General features: G+C 39.6%; 2 protein-coding genes across 21 annotated transcripts in view; both read left to right on the top strand.

Annotated features, from left to right (window-relative positions):
* CEP97 (centrosomal protein 97) overlaps nt 1–8,277 on the top strand; it is a 66,683-nt gene extending 58,406 nt beyond the window's left edge. For 2 of the 3 annotated variants that reach the window (XM_024245352.3, XM_024245351.3), the window contains exons 11-12: nt 217–292; nt 2,575–8,277. In XM_024245352.3, the coding sequence (XP_024101120.3) occupies nt 217–292; nt 2,575–3,279 (781 nt within the window). In that variant the 3' untranslated portion in view covers nt 3,280–8,277. The remainder of the gene's footprint in view (nt 1–216; nt 293–2,574) is intronic. The other variant, XM_054551582.2, reaches the window with a different exon arrangement.
* Nucleotides 8,278–18,181: 9,904 nt separating this feature from the next.
* NXPE3 (neurexophilin and PC-esterase domain family member 3) overlaps nt 18,182–18,650 on the top strand; it is a 47,339-nt gene continuing 46,870 nt past the window's right edge. For 12 of the 18 annotated variants that reach the window (XM_024244008.3, XM_063721537.1, XM_063721535.1 and 9 more), the window contains exon 1: nt 18,183–18,320. The gene's annotated coding sequence lies outside the window, so the exon portion shown is untranslated. Of the gene's footprint in view, nt 18,321–18,650 lie in introns of all 18 variants that reach the window. The other 6 variants (XM_024244015.3, XM_063721542.1, XM_063721540.1 and 3 more) reach the window with 1 other exon arrangement.

Raw genomic sequence — 18,650 nt, 5'->3', positions numbered from 1 at the left:
TAAGGTTTGTGATGTCACTTATAAAACTGTTCCATTTTGATTCTGAGGTTAAAAAAATAAAAATAAAATAAGGTTTTAATTTAGATATTCTAAAAGTGGGAAAGACAACTATTAGATTATTAATCTCTTTATAATGCATGTGTTTATGAGTTGTAACAGGGAGTCTGAGTCAAAGCACCTTTCCTTATGTCAATAATGTGTTTTGAATTATTGTAGATTACGAAAAGAAAGAGATGAAGAACGTATTAAAAAATTTGTACAAGAAGAAGCTTTCAGATTCCTTTGGAACCAGGTAAACTCCCTCCTGCTGATTTACCTCATATATGATCAAATAAACATTCTATATTCATTGAGATAATCATAGAGTACTCAGATGTATTAAGCACTCTTGTTCAAGGTTAAGGGTATGGCTTGTGTTCTTCGCCACTAACTGTGAACTAGGACGGTGAATTTTGTTGCATTTTATTTAATCTGAAGAAAAATATTCTGACAATTTTGACAAGAAAAACAAAATAGTGTAAAGCAGGAGGAAAGTGGCTTAATTGAAGGCTGTTAGAGCTTTCCAATAGATACAACAACCCCAATTTGAAATTTCATGTAGTTATCGATCTATCTTTTGGGAATATTTGAATGAATTGTGATTAAGATGGTATATGACTACAATATGCGTGTCCTAAAAAGTATTCATAACTGTATAGGAGAAATACAATCCTATAATAGCACACTTTAGGGACAGTTTAGGCAGTTGGTTTTACTAGCATTGTATCACGTCAAATACTTCTTGATAATTTCTTGAAAATATTTTAATAAAATTTTCATTTTTTCTTTTTTATAGAAATGGGGTCTTGCCATATTGCCCAGGCTGGTCTCAAACTTCTGGGCTCAAGCAGTCTTCCCTCCTCAGCCTCCCAAAGTGAGCCACATCACCTGGCCAAATTTGTTATAATAGGATTTGACCTATAAAATGAAAAAATAATTATTGATTTGTAAAGTTTTGTAGTTACCAACAATAGAGGAATGGTTAAATTATAGAATAATAATACTGTGGAATACCATGGAACAGTTAAAAAGAATAAGGTAGTAGTGTTCACCAACATGGAAAGATCTCCAAAATAATACTGTTTAGTAAAAAAAAAACAGCACTAGCACATTACAGCCTTGAACTCCTCAAGTGATCTTTCTGCTGCACCCTCCCAAGCAGCTGGGACTACAGGCACACACCAGTGTGCTCAGCTTCCCTGTATATTTGAAAATACTACCTAGAAAAAAGTCTGGAAGGATATGCATCAAGTTGCTGTCAGTAATTACCTTGGAGGGGGGGGTCAAAGGGAAACCAAAAACTGTACATACTGCTTTCTTGTTTGCAGTTTTTACAGTAAAATTTTGGAATTTTTGTTATACTTTAGAAATGTAGGGGTCATATTATCAAGAATTTGGTATGTTAAGGTATTTTAGAAAGTTGCATATACTATATTGTTAGCTAATATTTAAAAATTCTAATCTCTACCTGGGTATCTAAAATGAGACTTATTTTACAAGATCTACTTATATCAAGGGCTCTAACCTGTCTTATTGAATAGATCTCATTATATCTTGAATACATTATTGACCCCTTAGTCAGCTAGGCATGTACTGTTGTGCATTATTGACCCCTTAGTCAACTAGACATATACTGTTGTGCTTCTTGCTGTTTTTCTAGTAGAAGCAAGAGAATTGCTTTGGCCCATTCCCACTCCTGGTGAGGGCCTTTTGTTACCAGGGACATGTACCATTTGTGCCAGTCTGGTTTTAGGCTTAGGATGCTATGGAAAAGATAAAGGGAGTCAGCAGTTTCTAGCTCCAGTTCTGCCATTTGCCAGCTTCATGACTGCTGGAAAAAAGAGCTCAAAGGAGAATTGTAAAATAGACAGGTGGGGTATGGTGGCTTGTGCCCATAATCCCAGCACTTGGGAGGCCAAGGCAGAAGGATTGCTTGAGCCCAGGAGTTCAAGACCATCCTGGGCAACAAAGTGAGACCCCATCTCTACAAAAAAATTTTTAAAAATTAGCCAGATGGACGGACACGGTGGCTCACGCCTGTAATCCCAGCACTTTGAGAGGCCGAGGTGGGCGGATCACCTGAGGTCAGGAGTTTGAGACCAGCCTGACCAACATGGGGAAACCCTGTCTCTACTAAAAATAGAAAATTAGCCAGGTGTGATGGTGGGTGCCTGTAATCCCAGCTACTTGGGAAGCTGAGGCAGGAGAATTGCTTGAACCTGGGAGGTGGAGGTTGTGGTGAGCCGAGATTGTGCCATTGCACTCAAACCTGGGTAACAAGAGCGAAACTCCATCTCAAAAAAAAAAAAAAAAAAAATTAGCCAGACATGGTGGTGGGCACCTGGAGTCCTAGCTGGTTAGGAGGCAGAGGTGGGGTGGGAGGATCACTTGAGCCCAGGAGGTTGATGCTGCAGTGAGCCGTGATTGTGCTGCTGCACTCCAGCCTGGGTGACAGAGTGAGACCCTGTCTCAAAAACAAACAAACAAAAAAGACACTTTTTATTTTATAATATAACTGTATTCTCTGGTTTATAGGTAAGGTCTCTACAGGTTTGGCAACAGACAGTGGACCAGCGTCTGAGTTCCTGGCATACTGATGTTCCTCCTATATCAAGTACTCTTGTGCCATCGAAACAGCCATTATTTACCCAAAGCCAGGAGTCTTCTTGTGATCAAAATGCTCATTGGTTTATTGCTTCTGATGTAGCTCCTCAAGAGAAATCATTACCAGAATTTCCAGACTCTGGTTTTCATTCCTCTCTAACAGAACAAGTTCATTCTTTGCAGCATTCTTTGGATTTTGAGAAAAGTTCCACAGAAGGCAGTGAAAGCTCCATAATGGGGAATTCCATTGACACGGTCAGATATGGCAAAGAATCAGATTTAGGGGATGTTAGTGAAGAACATGGTGAATGGAATAAGGAAAGCTCAAATAACGAGCAGGACGATAGTCTGCTTGAACAGTATTTAACTTCAGTTCAACAGCTGGAAGATGCTGATGAGAGGACCAATTTTGATAAAGAGACAAGAGATAGTAAACTTCACATTGCTTGTTTCCCAGTACAGTTAGATACCTTGTCTGACGGTGCTTCTGTAGATGAGAGTCATGGCATATCTTCTCCTTTGCAAGGTGAAATTAGCCAGACACGAGAGAATTCTAAATTAAATGCAGAAGTTCAAGGGCAGCAGCCAGAATGTGATTCTACATTTCAGCTATTGCATGTTGGTGTTACTGTGTAGCATGTTGTGGTCTTTTGGGAGGCAGATATCCACTTAACTTTTCTTAAAAATACTTTCAGTTGCCTTTTCTTTTTTTTGGAGGGGAGTACTCCCTACCCCTAATTTTGTTACTATTTATATAGAATTTGTATTCATGTCTCATATTTTTCAGATTCTAGATATTGAGCTGAGTTTTCATTTTGATTTTGTTAGCTTTTTACTTAGCTGTAAGGTACCAAACTATTTATATTGAAAGCTATATGCACTTTATTTCTTAACTGAATTGCATCAACAATGTTCCTATTTCTTTCATGTACTCATTTACTTTCAAAAATAAGCTAGAATATATTAAAGAAAACAGAAAAAATTACCTTAAATATATAAATAAGAGAATTTTGGCCCTTCTGTGTCTGAGAAACTTAATTATATAGTAAGGAATGAAATTTGATAAAGCAAATATAAATGAGAAATATGAGGATTGTGAATTATTGAAATTTGCCAGTCTCCCTGGTGTAAAATGTTTTTTTAAAGCCTTTTTTCCTCCTTTCGGAGTCAAGGAAAGCCTTTCTATAAGCAAATTAAGGAAGAAAAGGTAGGATTATAAGATTTCTCAATGGGAATGATTAAATTGTCTCATGGAAAACTTCAGTTAATGTCATACGTCAGTTTTAACATATGAAGTAAAGTGTTCTATCCAGGATTAAAGTCAAGTTTACTTAGGCAACACAAGAATATTTCACTTAGATATGATGAAAGGAAACACTAGTCTCCATTCACTTGAAATACTGTCATGGAGGATATTTATCCTTTCATTAAGTGCTTTTTCACCATATAGATAAGCATTTATGTGCCAACATGTTGTCAGAAATTAGTGTATGTTCATCTCCTCTGTTCCTGCTTATGTTTACTTATGTATTTCAGCAGAAGGTCCATGGCCATTCACTTCAATTTTGACCTCTGTCCCGTAGTGAAGAACATTTAAAGTAATACTAATGGTTGAATATGAATGACTTTTTAGGAACTGCTTTTTGTCTAACCTGAAAAAGTGCCACATTTGGAAGACAATTTAATGATGTTGAAGAAATAATAAACCTCACTTTACTTGTTAAAAGGGATATATATATATGTCTGCAACTTCAGGGAGAAATAAGATTGTGTTTGAATATTGTAGGTAGATGCATTTGTAATTAAGGATGATATCGTTGAACAACATGTATTTGGTTTCCCTCAACTTACAGACATACAGCTATTTAAAACTATGGCAATACTTAAGCGTTCTCTAAATTTAGGTGCTAAATATCTATTATTCTGTTGTAGTCAGGTGCCCTTCTCTGAAGTTATATAAAATAAAAGCATCTGATCCTTCAAGGATAAAGTTGAGGATCACATGGTATGTGGCATTTGTTGTTGTTTTTTAAAGAGATGGAGTCTGGCTCTGTTGGTGCAGTGCCATGATCATAGTTCACTATAACCTCGAACTCCTGGCTCAAGTGATCTCCCACTTCAGCCTCCCGAGTATCTGGGATTATAAGCAAGAGCCACTGCTCCCAGCTCATGGTATTTGTTGATAGTCATAACATTTTTCCTGTATGGTAAGATGTATTTTTCTCAGTTTATAAATACGTAGCACTCAGGTTGAGATGACTTGGATTTTATTCTTAGAAATCCAGAATCCCTTGAAAAGGAAATATTTTCTGTTTCTTATAAATAAAACAGTAATCTTACTTTCAGAAGGATTTTCCTTAGTGAAACGTGTAACATTGAATGCATGTTAAATAAAAATGGAATTTCTAACTTTTTTTCAATAGTGCTAATTATCTTTTCTGAATGATTTTGAATGTCTTCTTAAATATACCCTATTTTTCTATTTTACAGTTAAGTGCCTCACTTGCTGTCCATAGTTAGACAAAGAAAAACCAATTTGCACTGCACTAGTACCACAATACTACTTTATACATTAGTTTTTCATAAAAGCTGCTGGAATGTCATGATTCAGTATTACCTAAATAGATTTCTGCTAAAATCCTCTCCCTCCTGTCTTTTTTAAGTTATGGCAAAACACAACTAAATTCATTTGATCATCAGCACTTGTTAGCAGGATTTCCTTTTTTACCTTTGCCTTGTTTCTCTATCCCACAAATAGTACTCAGCATACTTTCATTAAAAATTTGACACGATATGATAATTATTAATATTCTGTTTTTCGTCTGTGTTTTATTTAACTTTTACTAGTGTTTAGAAGTGCAAGAATATTAAATAGCCCCTTCCTTAACTGTACATACTATCTTGAATGTAGATAAAATGAAAATATTGTAAATTAGAATGTGGGAAAACTGGCATAGAGTTAATATATTTTAATGGGTTTACATTATACTTTAAAAGTAATTTATATAATTAAAATATTTGGTTTTAACTCTATGGGCTATTCTTTGGTTGGCTGAAGAGGGAATGGGTCTAGTAAGGTTTGGAAAGTTGAGCTTTGAACATGGTCTTTGTGTTTTTTTCCTAACAAGGAAAGGTTTAGTTCAGCTGTGCTATTTTAGTACACATCAGTTCTCTTGATTTATGGAAGATTCAGTTTATCAATTAAGAATTCTTGCAGAAGCACAGAATCATACCATGTAAGAGTTGGAAGGAAGCTTAAGAGATTTCTGTTCGAATCTCTTTGTTTCAAAGATGAAACTAAAGCACAGCATGTTAAATGACTTGTCTAAGTTATAGCTAGTTAGTAGTAAATAAACTGTGAAAACCTATATGCTACTGTAGTCCGAAATTTTATTATGTCCTCTTAATCTTTACATTTAGTGAGTCAGTAAGGAAATCTCTGCATATTTCTCATTCTCTTTGAAAGAGGAAAAAAACTTCTAAGAGAGCTACAACTCTTATCACTCATGACAGAGTTGCTTGTAGAAAATAACTAATTCCTTCAGAACCCTGAGTGAATTTTTTCCAAGAAATGTGACTTGATTAGAATGGTTTCAAAAGAGCAATAGTGGAAATTAAAGTTTTAGAAAAGAGACCTGGTGTGGTGGTTGACGACTGTAATCCCAGTGCTTTGGGAGGCTGAGGCCAGAGGATCACTTGAGGCCAGGAGTTCAAGACCAGCCTGGACAACATAGCAAGACCCCCCCTCTCTATAAAAAAAAAATTTTCTGATAAGAATAAGTACATTTTAGAGTCCATTTATTTGATGACAGGCAGTATGACAGGTTGCTGAGGTATATAAAATTTTCTAGAGAAATGCTGAGTTTGATGACATTTTATCTTCAGTTTTGTAGAACAACAGATGTTAAAATGTTAACTCTCCTGGTGTGCAGAAAGCTGTAATCATGACAGTTGATAATATGCAATTTAGTTTGATTTTATAGGTTTAAGTATAAAAGGCTTCACAATATGCATGTTTTAGGAAAATGTTCATTTATTTAGTCATATAATTGTTTGTATATATGTAAATAACTTTATTCTGGAATAATGTGGGCGCCATCTTGAGCGTGTGTTTTTATTTGTTTTGGATTATTTTTGGTATACAAACACCATAATACTGTATATTCCTGTTATCTACTTAAGTCTAGTTCTACTTTTTACCAATAATTTCAGGAAAATACAAGCTTGAGATATTATACTATCTCCCTTGGTATTTTTTGTGTGCAAAGTCTTAGAATTGGATTTATAACATTGATAATATAAAACGTTTTTCCTCGAGAATTAAGACAGTAAAAAGAAAAAAATAGAATGAATATGATCATTTCTCCATCATAAAGGAAAGAAGAGACTTCATTGTGTGTGTGTGGTTTTTTTTTTTTTGAGATAGAGTGTCACTGTTGTCACCCAGGCTGGTCTCAGCTCACTGCAACCTCCACTTCCTGGGTACAAGTGATTCTCCTGCCTCAGCTTCCTGCGTAGCTGAGATTACTGGTGTGCAACCACAAGGCTCGGCTAATTTTTTTGTATTTTTAGTAGAGATGGGGTTTCACCATGTTGGCCAGGCTGGTCTCGAACTCCTGACCTCAAGTGATCCACCCGCCTCGGCCTCCCAAAGTGCTGAGATTACAGGTGTGAGCCACTGCGCCCAGCCGAGACTTCATTGTTTAATGTATATTTTTATTTTTTCCAAACACCAGCTCGAATCAGAGTATATTTTTATTTTGCCACATACCTTTGAAAGGTATTTATTGTGTCATAATGTTTTAAATGTTAAATATATGATACCCTCATTCATGAAGTGAAGCAGAAAGGGTCTGTAAGGAACATTCTAAACATTTTTAATGATATTGCTTTTACTGATCAAGCTTGTTGTGCCATATTAAAATTAAAAGTCAAACAAAGCAGTCCTCACAGCCTTGGAAAGAAATAGATAATTGTCTTCCTAAAATGAGGTGCTTTTTATCTGTGGATGAATGGAAATCACACTGAATTTTAATTCTTATTTATTTTAGTGGATAGCAGGAATCACTCTGTAGTAGTTTTGTTCATTTTCTTTTCTTTTTCTTTTTTTTTTTTTTTTTGAGACAGTCTCGCTCTGTCACCAGGCTGGAGTGCAGTGGCGTGATCTCGGCTCACTGCAGCCTCCACCTCCCGGTTCAAGTGATTCTCCTGCCTCATCCTCCCGAGTAGCTAAGACTACAGACACACGCCACCACGCCCAGCTAATTTTTATATTTTTAGTAGAGATGGGGTTTCACCATGTTGGCCAGGATGGTCTCAATCTCTTGACCTCGTGATCCACCCACTTTGGCCTCCCAAAGTGCTGGGATTACAGGTGTGAGTCACTACACCTGGCCTTGTTCATCTTCTAATTAAATATCTTTGAATGTTTTGTAATAATTTTAATGTTGACAATAAGAGTTTAAAAATAATTTGATTTTGGACTATATTTAGATTTCTCTTTAATTTTGTTGTAGAAATAGTAAATGATTTAAAGTGGTTATGATGTGTTTTATGAAGGCTTACTATTTTATATTCTACTTATTTAATTTGTATTTGAGTCTCTCTAATTTTAAATAAAAGGCTTATACATTTGAGTGCTTCATCTGTTTATTTTAGTGATTAGTAGTAATGATTGTTATTCATTGTGCTTGTAATTAATAGATAAAGTTTAGAATAAATTGCAAATAGAACCCTACTAAGCAATGTCCAGAGTATTCTCATTATATAAGTGAATTTACAATAAAACAGCTCTTGCCTTATGAAAATGGATATGAAGTGGAAGGAATGCTAATTCAGTTTTATTCAGTATAGATTTAATTACCTCTAGATACTCACTAGAATTCTCTAGACAGAGAAGAGCGGACATCCTTCAAAGAGCATAGATGACATTTTCTGGAGCTAGTGAAGATAGTGTTGGGGGGTAAGTTGAGTAGAAGCCCTCTCATTTGACACTATTGGAACCTGTAGTTGGTTAGTGAATAAAAAAATTACAGCAGGGAATCATAAAAGATTATATATAATATATATATGTATGTATACATCATAAACTTTAAAATATTTTTATTGAAATGTAATTGGCATATTTAAAGTGGACATTTAAAGGCATAATTATTTATTTTTAAATTTTATTTCCTTTTTTAAAATTTTTAAGGCATATTTAAAGTTGCATATTTAAAGTGGACAATTTGGCTGGGCTTGATGGCTCATGCCTGTAATCCCAGCACTTTGGGAAGCCGAAGTGGATGGATTACTTGAGGTCAAGAGTTCGAGACCAGCCTGGCCAACATGGCAAAACCCCATTTTTACTAAAAATATAAAAAGATTAGCCGGGCATTGGTGGTGGGTGCCTGTAATCCCAGTTACTCGGGAGGCTGAGGTAGGAGAATCGCTTGAACCCAGGAGGCGGAGGTTGCAGTGAACCAAGATTGCACCATTGTATTCCAGCCTGGGTGACAGAAAGAGACTCCGTCTCAAAGAAAAAAAAAAGTACAAAAAAATAAAGCGGACAATTTGATAAATTTTGACACATTGTGCCCGTAATACATCACAACAAGATGGCAAACATATCTATTCCAAGAGATTCCTCATCCCCTTCATGACACGTCCTATTTTACCTGGTTTCTTTTACTCAGCATGATTATTTGAGATTCGTCTGATTGCTTTCTGAGTAGTATTTCATTGTATGTATTTGCCAAAATTTGTTTATCCATTAATCTGCTGATGGACATTTGGGTTATTGGTACATTTTGGCTATTCGAACTGAAGCTGGTGTGAGCATTTGTGACTAAGTCTTTGTATGAACATGTGTTTTCATTTATTTTGGGTAACTACCTAAGAGTGGAATGATTGGATCTTACAGTAGGTATATGTCTTAACTTTTTAAGAAACTGCCAAACCAGTTTTGTTTTCCAAAGTGGTTGTAGCATTTTGCATTCCCACTAGCAGTATATGATGGTTCCAGTTTTTCTACATCCTCACTAACATTTGGTATGGTCAGTCTTTTTACTTTTGTCCATTCTAGTGGATACATAGTAGTATTTCAGTGTGTTTAATTTACATTTCCCTAATGACTAATGATGTTCAGCATCTTTTAATTTATTTGCTGTGTGTATATCTTTGGTTAAGTGTCCCTAAATTTGAAGTATTCAAAAAATTTACCCATTTAAAAAAAATGGGGGCCAGGCACAGTGGGTCACACCTGTAATCCCAGCACTTTGGGAGGCTGAGGCAGGTGGATCACTTGAAGTCAGGAGTTCAAGACTAGCCTGGCCAACATGATGAAACCCTGTCTCTACTAAAAATACAAAAATTAGCTGGGCGTGGTGGTGTGCACCTGTAATCCCAGCTACTCTAGAGGCAGAGACAGGAGAATCATCTGAACCCGCGAGGTGGAGGTTGCAATGAGCCGAGATCGCACCACTGTATTCCAGCCTGGGGAACAGAGTGAGACTCCATGTAAAAAAAAAAAAAAAACAATTAAGTTGGGTTGTCTGTCTCCTTATTTTGAGTTGTAAGAATTATTTAGGCCAGGCACGGTGGCTCATGCCTATAATCCCAGCACTTCGGGAGGCCAAGGCGGGCGTATCACGAGGTCAGGAGATCGAGACAATCCTGGCTAACACTGTGAAACCCCGTCTCTACTAAAAATACAAAAAATTAGCCGGGTGTGGTGGCATGTGCCTGTAGTCCCAGCTACTCAGGGGGTTGAGGCAGGAGAATCGCTTGAACCCAGGAGGTGGAAGTTGCAGCGAACCAAGATCACGCGATTGCACTCCAGCCTAGGCGACAGAGGACAGAGCAAGACTTGGTCTCAGAAAAAAACAACAAAAAAAAAGATTTATATAGTCTAGGCACAAGTCCTTGAACACATATAAAATATTTTGTCTCAGTCTGTGGGTTGCTTTTTCATGTTCATGATCATGGTTTTTGAAGAGAAAAGGGTTAAGATTTTGCTGAAGTCTAATATGTTGATTTTTAAATAGTTTGTGCTTTTGGTGTTTTGTTTAAGAAATCTTTGCCACACCCAAGGCCACAAAGATATTCTAAGTTTTTTTCTAGAGGTTTTGTAGTTCTGGCTCTTACACTGAAACCTATGATCTATTTCATGTTAAATTTTTATATGGTACGAGATAAAGTTTATGGTTTCTTTATTTTTTACATATGATTATCCAGGTATCCAGCACCATTTGTTGAAAAAGATTGTCCTCTCCCCATTTAACTGCCTTGTCACCTTTGCAAAAATCAACTGGCCATATATGTATGAATTCATTTCTGGATTGTCTTCTGTTCCAGTGATTTATTTGTTTATATTTTAATACTACACTGTCTTCATTACTATAGCTTTATACTAAGTCTTGAAATCAGGTAGTGTTTTGAGTCCTTTGTTTTTTTCTAATGTTGTTTTCTTTGAGTATAGATGCTCTGTAGTTCTGTGTCTAAATTTTACCTATAATGCACCATTTCCATTTTTAGTTTCTTTAAAATAGAGTAAGAATTTAAAAACATGTATAAAGCCATCAGAATGCAGAACACTTCTAGGTTTTTATAATTTCTCCATCTGATTTTTGACACATTTCTTGCCCATACCTAACTCAATTGCAGTTTTTTTTTTACCTTTTTAAGCAATTCACTTTTGTGTCTTTCCGAAACACTCAACTTTGTTTTCCTTGAATATTTTTTCTTTTCACACCAGATTTCAAAGGTTCACATAATAAGTGCTTAGATTGCCAGGCGCGGTGGCTCACGCCTGAATCCCAGCACTTTGGGAGGCCGAGGCGGGCGGATCACGAGGTCAGGAGATCGAGACCATCCTGGCTAACACGGTGAAACCCCGTCTCTACTAAAAATACAAAAAATTAGCCGGGTGTGGTTGCAGGTTCCTGTAGTCCCAGCTACTCGGGAGGCTGAGGCAGGAGAATGGCGTGAACCTGGGAGGTGGAGCTTGCAGTGAGCCAAGATCCCGCCACTGCACTCCAGCCTGGGTGACAGAGGGAGACTCCATCTCAAAAAAAAAAAAGTGCTTAGATTATATTATTAGAATCACATTATAACTGGAATAAACTGGCTTGGAAACAAATACAACTCAAATTGGTGAGAGTGGAAGTCCATATTCTGGAGAAGGAGTAGGATAGCAAAGCTTTTCTTGTATTGTTTCATCTACGTTTGAAGGAAAAGAAAACCTTTTTGCCCCTCAAACAATTGAAGCTGATTCCCAGTTTGGTGATGAAGTGGATGTTGGTGCTTCATCAGATCTGAATTAGCAAGAGTATTGGTTCCCAAACTTTCTGGTAATCATAATCTGGGGAGTACATATTGTATGATCCTATTTATATGAAATTCTGGAAAAAGCAACACTATAGGAAGAGAAAATAGATAAGTGGTTGTTAGAGATTGAGGAACAGATTGACTCTAAAGGGCTTGCATGTGGGAATTTTTCGGGTGAAACTATTTTGTATGGTACTGTGATGGTGGATACGTTTGTCTACAAACTTGTCAAAATCCATAGAACAATACATCACAAAGTCTGAACTTTTTCAAGTTTTGCCAAAAAACAAATCTCTACCGAGGATGTCAAGGGGATCTCAGAATGGAATGTGGACTATGACAAATGACACCAACTGTATTACAAATTTATGACATAACCTCACTGAGCTAGAGACAAAAAGAACTGTATGGGAACACTGTACTCTGGTTGGTAAATGTTTCTTACAGGGGTACAGGTTGTCTGTTCTGTAACTGCATCTATACTAGGCTTAAACAAATAAGTAAATATAGATAATCATGGCCAGCTATCTCACTGTTAGAAAAAGAAATTACGAATATGCAAAGGAGAAATGCAGGAATGAACCCTGTGGTGCTGGATTGGAGTTGGAGATATCAATATGAACTCATGTCTACACAGGTAGTTATGGAAGTAAATATAGACATGTATGTCTATATAAATGTAAATGTATATATAAAGGTACAGTGCATATGTTTATACATGGGTTAGTATATCCATGTACATTTTTAGCTTTGTACAGGCCTAGAAAGAATGATCCTTCAGTAGCAACAAGCATACATAGCACTCATGTCTTGGTCTCTACAATTGTCCAATAAAAGGGAACAAGGCTCTTTGGAGAAATGGTTGATTCCAGGGGTGAGGCAAAGGAAAAAAAATGATCCCAGAACATCTTAAGTGCCAGAAAGTAAGGAAGTGATAAGCAAACAAATGATCAAGCATGTAAAAAAGACACATGAACCAACCTGAAAGAGGTCCCAATGGCAAAAGCTGAAATAATTTGAGCAGCAAAATAACAACAGATTATAAATCAAGGAATAAAATAAATATCCATGAGTGCACCCTGATGTAAATTATTGAGTAAATAGCTGGAGAAGAAGGGGCAACTCTTTCATTTTTTTTTCCTAAGTTTTTAGTCCTCTCAGAGAGGGTACAGAAGGACAACTCTTAAAGAAGACTTACAAATAATAAATGCAGAAAGAATGAAGGAAATAGGAAAATCACCATTAGAAAACCACTATAATAATTGCTACAACAGAAATCCACTGATGAATGCCTAAATTAGTGGGCAAAACTATAAGAAGAGATAGAATATTTGTGTAGCTTCAAAGTATCTTCCCTTAAATATATATTGATTATTATGGTCATTTAAATATGTACCCAAAAGTTCATTGATACTCCTTCCTTCATAAGATAAAGCTTAATTTCCCTCTCCTGAGTGTGAGCTGGATTTAGTGACTTGCTACTAACAGATGGAGTATGGAAAAAGAAAATTAGCAACTCTATTGCGGAGAAACGTAGCATATAACATCTCAATCAAATGATCGCGGTTAACATCACAAGTGATAAATCATGTCACATTTTCCTCAATCTGATGCAGTGAAGACATTTCATTCTGGTGTTCTTTCCCCGAGTCTAACCATGAGTAAGCAAACACCAGGCAAATCCAAGTTGAGGGATAGTCTACAAAATGTCTGATCAATATTCTTTTTTTTTTTTTTTTTGAGATGTAGTCTCACTCTTTCTCCTAGGCTGGAGTGCAGTGGCGTAATCTCGGCTCACTGCAAACTCCACCTCCCAGGTTCAAGCGATTCTCCTGCCTCAGCCTCCTGAGTAGCTGGGACTACAGGCGTATGCCACTATGCCTCGCTAATTTTTGTATTTTTAGTAGATATGGGGTTTTGCTGTATTGGCCAGGCTGCTCTCGAACTCCTGACCTCATGATCCACCTGTCTCGGCCTCCCAAAGTGCTCCCACCTGTAATCCCAGCACTTTGGGAGGCTGAGGCAAGTGGATCACTTGAAAGGCCAGGAGTTTGAGACCAACCTGGCCAACATGGTAAAAAACCCCGTTTTTACTAAAAATTAAAAAAATTAGCTGGGTGTGGTGGTGCACGCTTGTAATTCTAGCTACTCTCAAGGCTGAGGCAGAAGAATCGCTTGAACCCAGGAGGTGGAGGTTGCAGTGAGGCGAGATTCTGCCACCTCACTCCAGACTGAGCGACAGAGCGAGACTCCATCTCAAAAAAAAAAAGCTACTGATGTTATTTTGATTATCAGTGGAATTTGATTTGAGGACTACTGAACTGCAGAAATCAAGAGTGGAGGAAAAAAAAATCGATCTCATTTTTCCCTAAACTATGCATGTGAGATTAGCCATCATTAATTATAACTTTTTTTTTTTTTTTTTTTTTTGAGACAGAGTTTCGCTCTTGTTGCTCAGGCTGGAGTGCAATGGCGTGATCTCGGCTCACTGCAACCTCTGCTACCCAAGTTCAAGCAATTCTCCTGCCTCAGCCTCCCGAGTAGCTGGGATTACAGGCGCCTGCCACTATGCCTGGCTAATTTTTTTTGTATTTTTAGTAGAGACGGGGTTTCACCATGTTGGCCAGGCTGGTCTCAAACTCCTAACCTCAGGTGATCCACCTGCCTCAGCCTCCCAAAGTGTTGGGATTACAGGCATGAGCACCACACCTGGCCAATTATGACTTAAAAGGAAAATATGTCCATTAATTTGAGAGCATGGACCAACGCAGTAGTGACATCAACTACCTCACTCACTTTTAGTCTCTTACCCTTGACAGCCTCCTCCAATTGTTCATGGTGTTTTGGAACAGAGTGGTTGGTACCTAATGTGACAGTGGTCACTTAATTTTCAGTAGGTAGATGGCCTTGGGGCCCAAATTTCAGTGACTTGTTCAAGGGGAGGAAGCAAAGGAACTGAATGAGGAACTGACTTGGGCTCAGGAGTATGCATGTAGGCCTCCGTGAAAACATCTGAATGAACACAGAGTCCACTGTGGGTCAAGAAATATAAAAATACTTAATGTGCTTGTGCCTCAAGCTTCTGCCATCAGGGACAGGTTTATTTGCTTTCATTTGTCTACTCTTAAGATCTATGCTTTGTTTTGCTTAGAGAATCAAGTTTAGCATTAATAAACACTAGTGTGTAAACCACATTTTCAGATGGAGCAGAAATGACCAGTTCCTTTGGTTTCATATCGTCATATAAACATTTTTTTTTTTTTTGAGACAGGGCCTCAGTCTGTCATCCAGGCTGGAGTGCAGTGGCATGATCAGAGCTTACTACAGCCTCAACCTCCCAGGCTCAAGCTATCCTTCCACCTCAGCCTCCTGAGTAGCTGGGACTACAAGCATGCACCACCATGCCTGGTAAATTTTTTTTTTTTTAAGATGGAGTCTCGCCCAGGCTGGAGTGCAGTGGCGCGATCTCAGCTCCTGAGTTCCAGTGATTTGCCTGCCTCAGCCTCCTGAATAGCTGGGATTGCAGGTGTGCACCACTATACCCAGCTAATTTTTATATTTTTAGTAGAGACGGGGTTTCATCATGTTGGCCAGGCTCGTCTCAAACTCCTGACCTCAGGTGATCCTCCCACCTCGGCCTCCCAAAGTGCTGGGATAACAGGTGTGAGCCACCATGCCTAGCCCTGGTTAATTTTTATATTTTTTGTAGAGATGGGGTCTCACTATGTTGCCCAGGCCAGTCGCAAACTCCTAAGCTCAAGCCATCTGCCTCCCTCTGCAGCGGGACAATTTAGGAATCAGAGAGACCGAGGGGTTGAGGAGGATACTTATTGTTTATTATTTAGTTGCACCAGCCCAGTCAGATTAACATCCAAAAAGACTGAGCCCCAAACAGAGTCCAGTTACCTTTTAAGCATTTTGTGGGGCCGGGGGAGATCTGTGCAGGGGGAAGCATATTACAGAAGCGAGAAACAAAGACAGTTATTCAATTGAGACATGCATTACATCATTTCTCACTTTTCAAGGAACAACATGTTTTACGACTTGAGCTTATCTGCCTAGTGACCTTGCAGCTGCACAGCTAGAGAAGCAGAGTCTTCACAATGCCTGGGAAGGGGGAGATAAGGCTCACTAGCCACAGAAAAACAGGCAGTTGATTTTTAAAGGACTCCACCTCTTTCTCTTTCTCAGAGGGAACTGGGTTTTCTTACATACAACTGACTTTTTTCTTCCACATTCTTTAATTTCTTTTAATTCCTGTTTCACCTCAGCCTCCCAAAGTGCTGGGATTGCAAGTGTGAACCACCATGGTGGGCTGTGAGATGATCATAAATGAACATTCAGTGGTGTTGCCCCCAATTTACACTAGACGAAATGAGTGCAGAGAAGTTAAGTAATTTGCCTAGGATGGCACTACTAGTAAGAAGCAAAGCTATGGTCCAGACCTAGTGGGGCTAGGATCCAAAGTGCATACTCTTTGCGTGACAGTATTCTTCATTGAATGTGCTGAGTTGGGAGTGTGGGGACTTTGCAGTGAGAAATCTTTTAAGAAACTGGTAGTGATGGATGGGCTTCTCTGGTCGAGGCTGCTCTTATTTGTGGTTATGACTGTAAAATATATGTAAATATAGGTAAGATCACTCAAATGCCTCAGGGTTATGAGTGCTTGGCGGAGAATGGGGTCAATGAGGTCCCAAACCATGACCTAGAAGTCATCTTGTCCTAAGTATTTTACCACTTGTAAGACAGCAAGCCGTACAGGAGGTGGGGGATCCTACTGGGAGATAAAGCATAATCAGAGCAGTGGTCTAGGATATGGGGCTCTTCTTCGATAACAGAAGGAAGCTACCTTTTATGTCCTCCAAAGGTCCAAGAGTGCTGTTATTTCCTTGAGGAAGAAGGAGTATCAGATCATTACTACAATAGTTGAACTAGTTTACAGTCCCACCAACAGTGTAAATGTGTTCCTACTTCTCCACATCCTCTCCAGCACCTGTTGTTTCCTGACTTTTTAATGATCGCCATTCTAACTGGTGTGAGATGGTATCTCATTGTGGTTTTGATTTGCATTTCTCTGATGGCCAGTGATGATGAGCATTTTTTCATGTGTCTGTTGGCTGCATAAATGAACACTTGGACACAGGAAGGGGAACATCACACACCTGGGCCTGTTGTGGGGTAGGGGGAGGGGGGAGGGCTAGCATTAGGAGATATACCTAATGTAAATGACGAGTTAATGGGTGCAGCACACCAACATGGCACATGTATACATATGTAACAAACCTGCATGTTGTGCACATGTACCCTAGAACTTAAAGTATAAAAAGAAAAAAAAGATCATTACTACAGAAGAGATCTTCCACCCTGTGGCAGAACTTCCTTTTATCCCATTCACGGATCTGGTTGCCCACGATGCAGGCCTGCCATGAAAACATCTGAATAAGCATGCAGAGTCCATTATGGTCAAGAAATGGAAATACTTAGTTGTCATGTATATTAATTATTTTTCTTAAACCTTGGGATAATAGTCCGGGGGCAGGCCTGCTTTTGCGGCCTGTGTTAACCCCACTGTGCTCCAAGCACAGAGAAACACGGTGTAGCCCACAATCCCTTCTGGTTTCTTGAACAAGTGTCTTCTCAGGACTCCTCTCAGTTCCTGAATTTCACATAACTGCTACCGACGTTTTACCAGTTAGAAAAATGTCCAAAATAGGATAACCCAGAATTGGGGATGGTGGAGGGTGAGGAAAGTATGCTTTGCTAAGAGACCGACATCATGTACAGTGAGAGTAAAAAGAACGGGCTGTTTTACTGGCGAATAGAAGTTGTTGACTAATGTCAAAGCAAGGAAAAGATTCAAGGATCCGCTATATCCGTGCTTATACTTGGCAAATCGCATTTCTCCGGTTCAGGGCACAATAAATTCCATCACTCCACAGGAAAGACTGCCCTACTAGAGTCAACTGCGGTTGTGGGCACTTTCGCTGACAAGCGAAAAGCCTTGAGGTAGGTGGATGCTCCCAGGAAACTCTGACGTCCGAAGGTCACGAGGAGTTGGGTCGCGAGAGGGGCGAGACCTCGGTCCGCGGGGCGACAGCTGCAGTGTCCCGTCGCGAGCAGGAGCTCGGCGGCGTAGAGCGCCAGGGTGCCAACTTCGCTTCCAGGCCTATGGGTTCCGCCCGGCGCGTGCTGCTGTCAGTCAACGCCCTCGGCCCGCCCCCGCCGAAGCTCCACCAATCGTAGCCGGGGGTCGGAGGTGAGGAGACGTCGCCGGGTGAGGAAGCGGTGGGCTAGCGGCCTGGCGCAGCGGCGACCGACCGGGGCGTCAGGATCCCTGGCCCCGGAGAGCGAAGGGCGGGCGGCTCCCGGAGGTGAGTGCTGGATGTGGTCTGTGTGCGGACGTCGGGAGGGGCCGCTGCGCGCGGAGCGACCCATTGCCCGGCTCATCTAGCGCGCTCCTAGACTGCGAAGCCCCTCCCTCCGCGCGCATCTGCTCCCGAGTCCCCAGCCCCGTGCTGATGGGTGCAGCCTCCGGGGTCGTGGCTAGGGGCACGGGCCAGGGAGGAGAGGCCCGGGTCGAAGGCATAGGCAGAATTGGAGCCCTGGGTTGCCAAAGCGTCGCAGCTGCGAAGCCGGAGCCGAGGCTAGTACCAGCGGGGCTGGGCGGGGCGGGGCGGGGCCGGGAGCGAGCATCTCCATCC

This window comes from Pongo abelii, chromosome 2 (genome assembly GCF_028885655.2).
Source record: "Pongo abelii isolate AG06213 chromosome 2, NHGRI_mPonAbe1-v2.0_pri, whole genome shotgun sequence".
Lineage (NCBI taxonomy): Eukaryota > Metazoa > Chordata > Mammalia > Primates > Hominidae > Pongo > Pongo abelii.
Note: the sequence above shows the minus strand (reverse complement) of the source record. Positions and strands in the feature narration are given on the sequence as shown.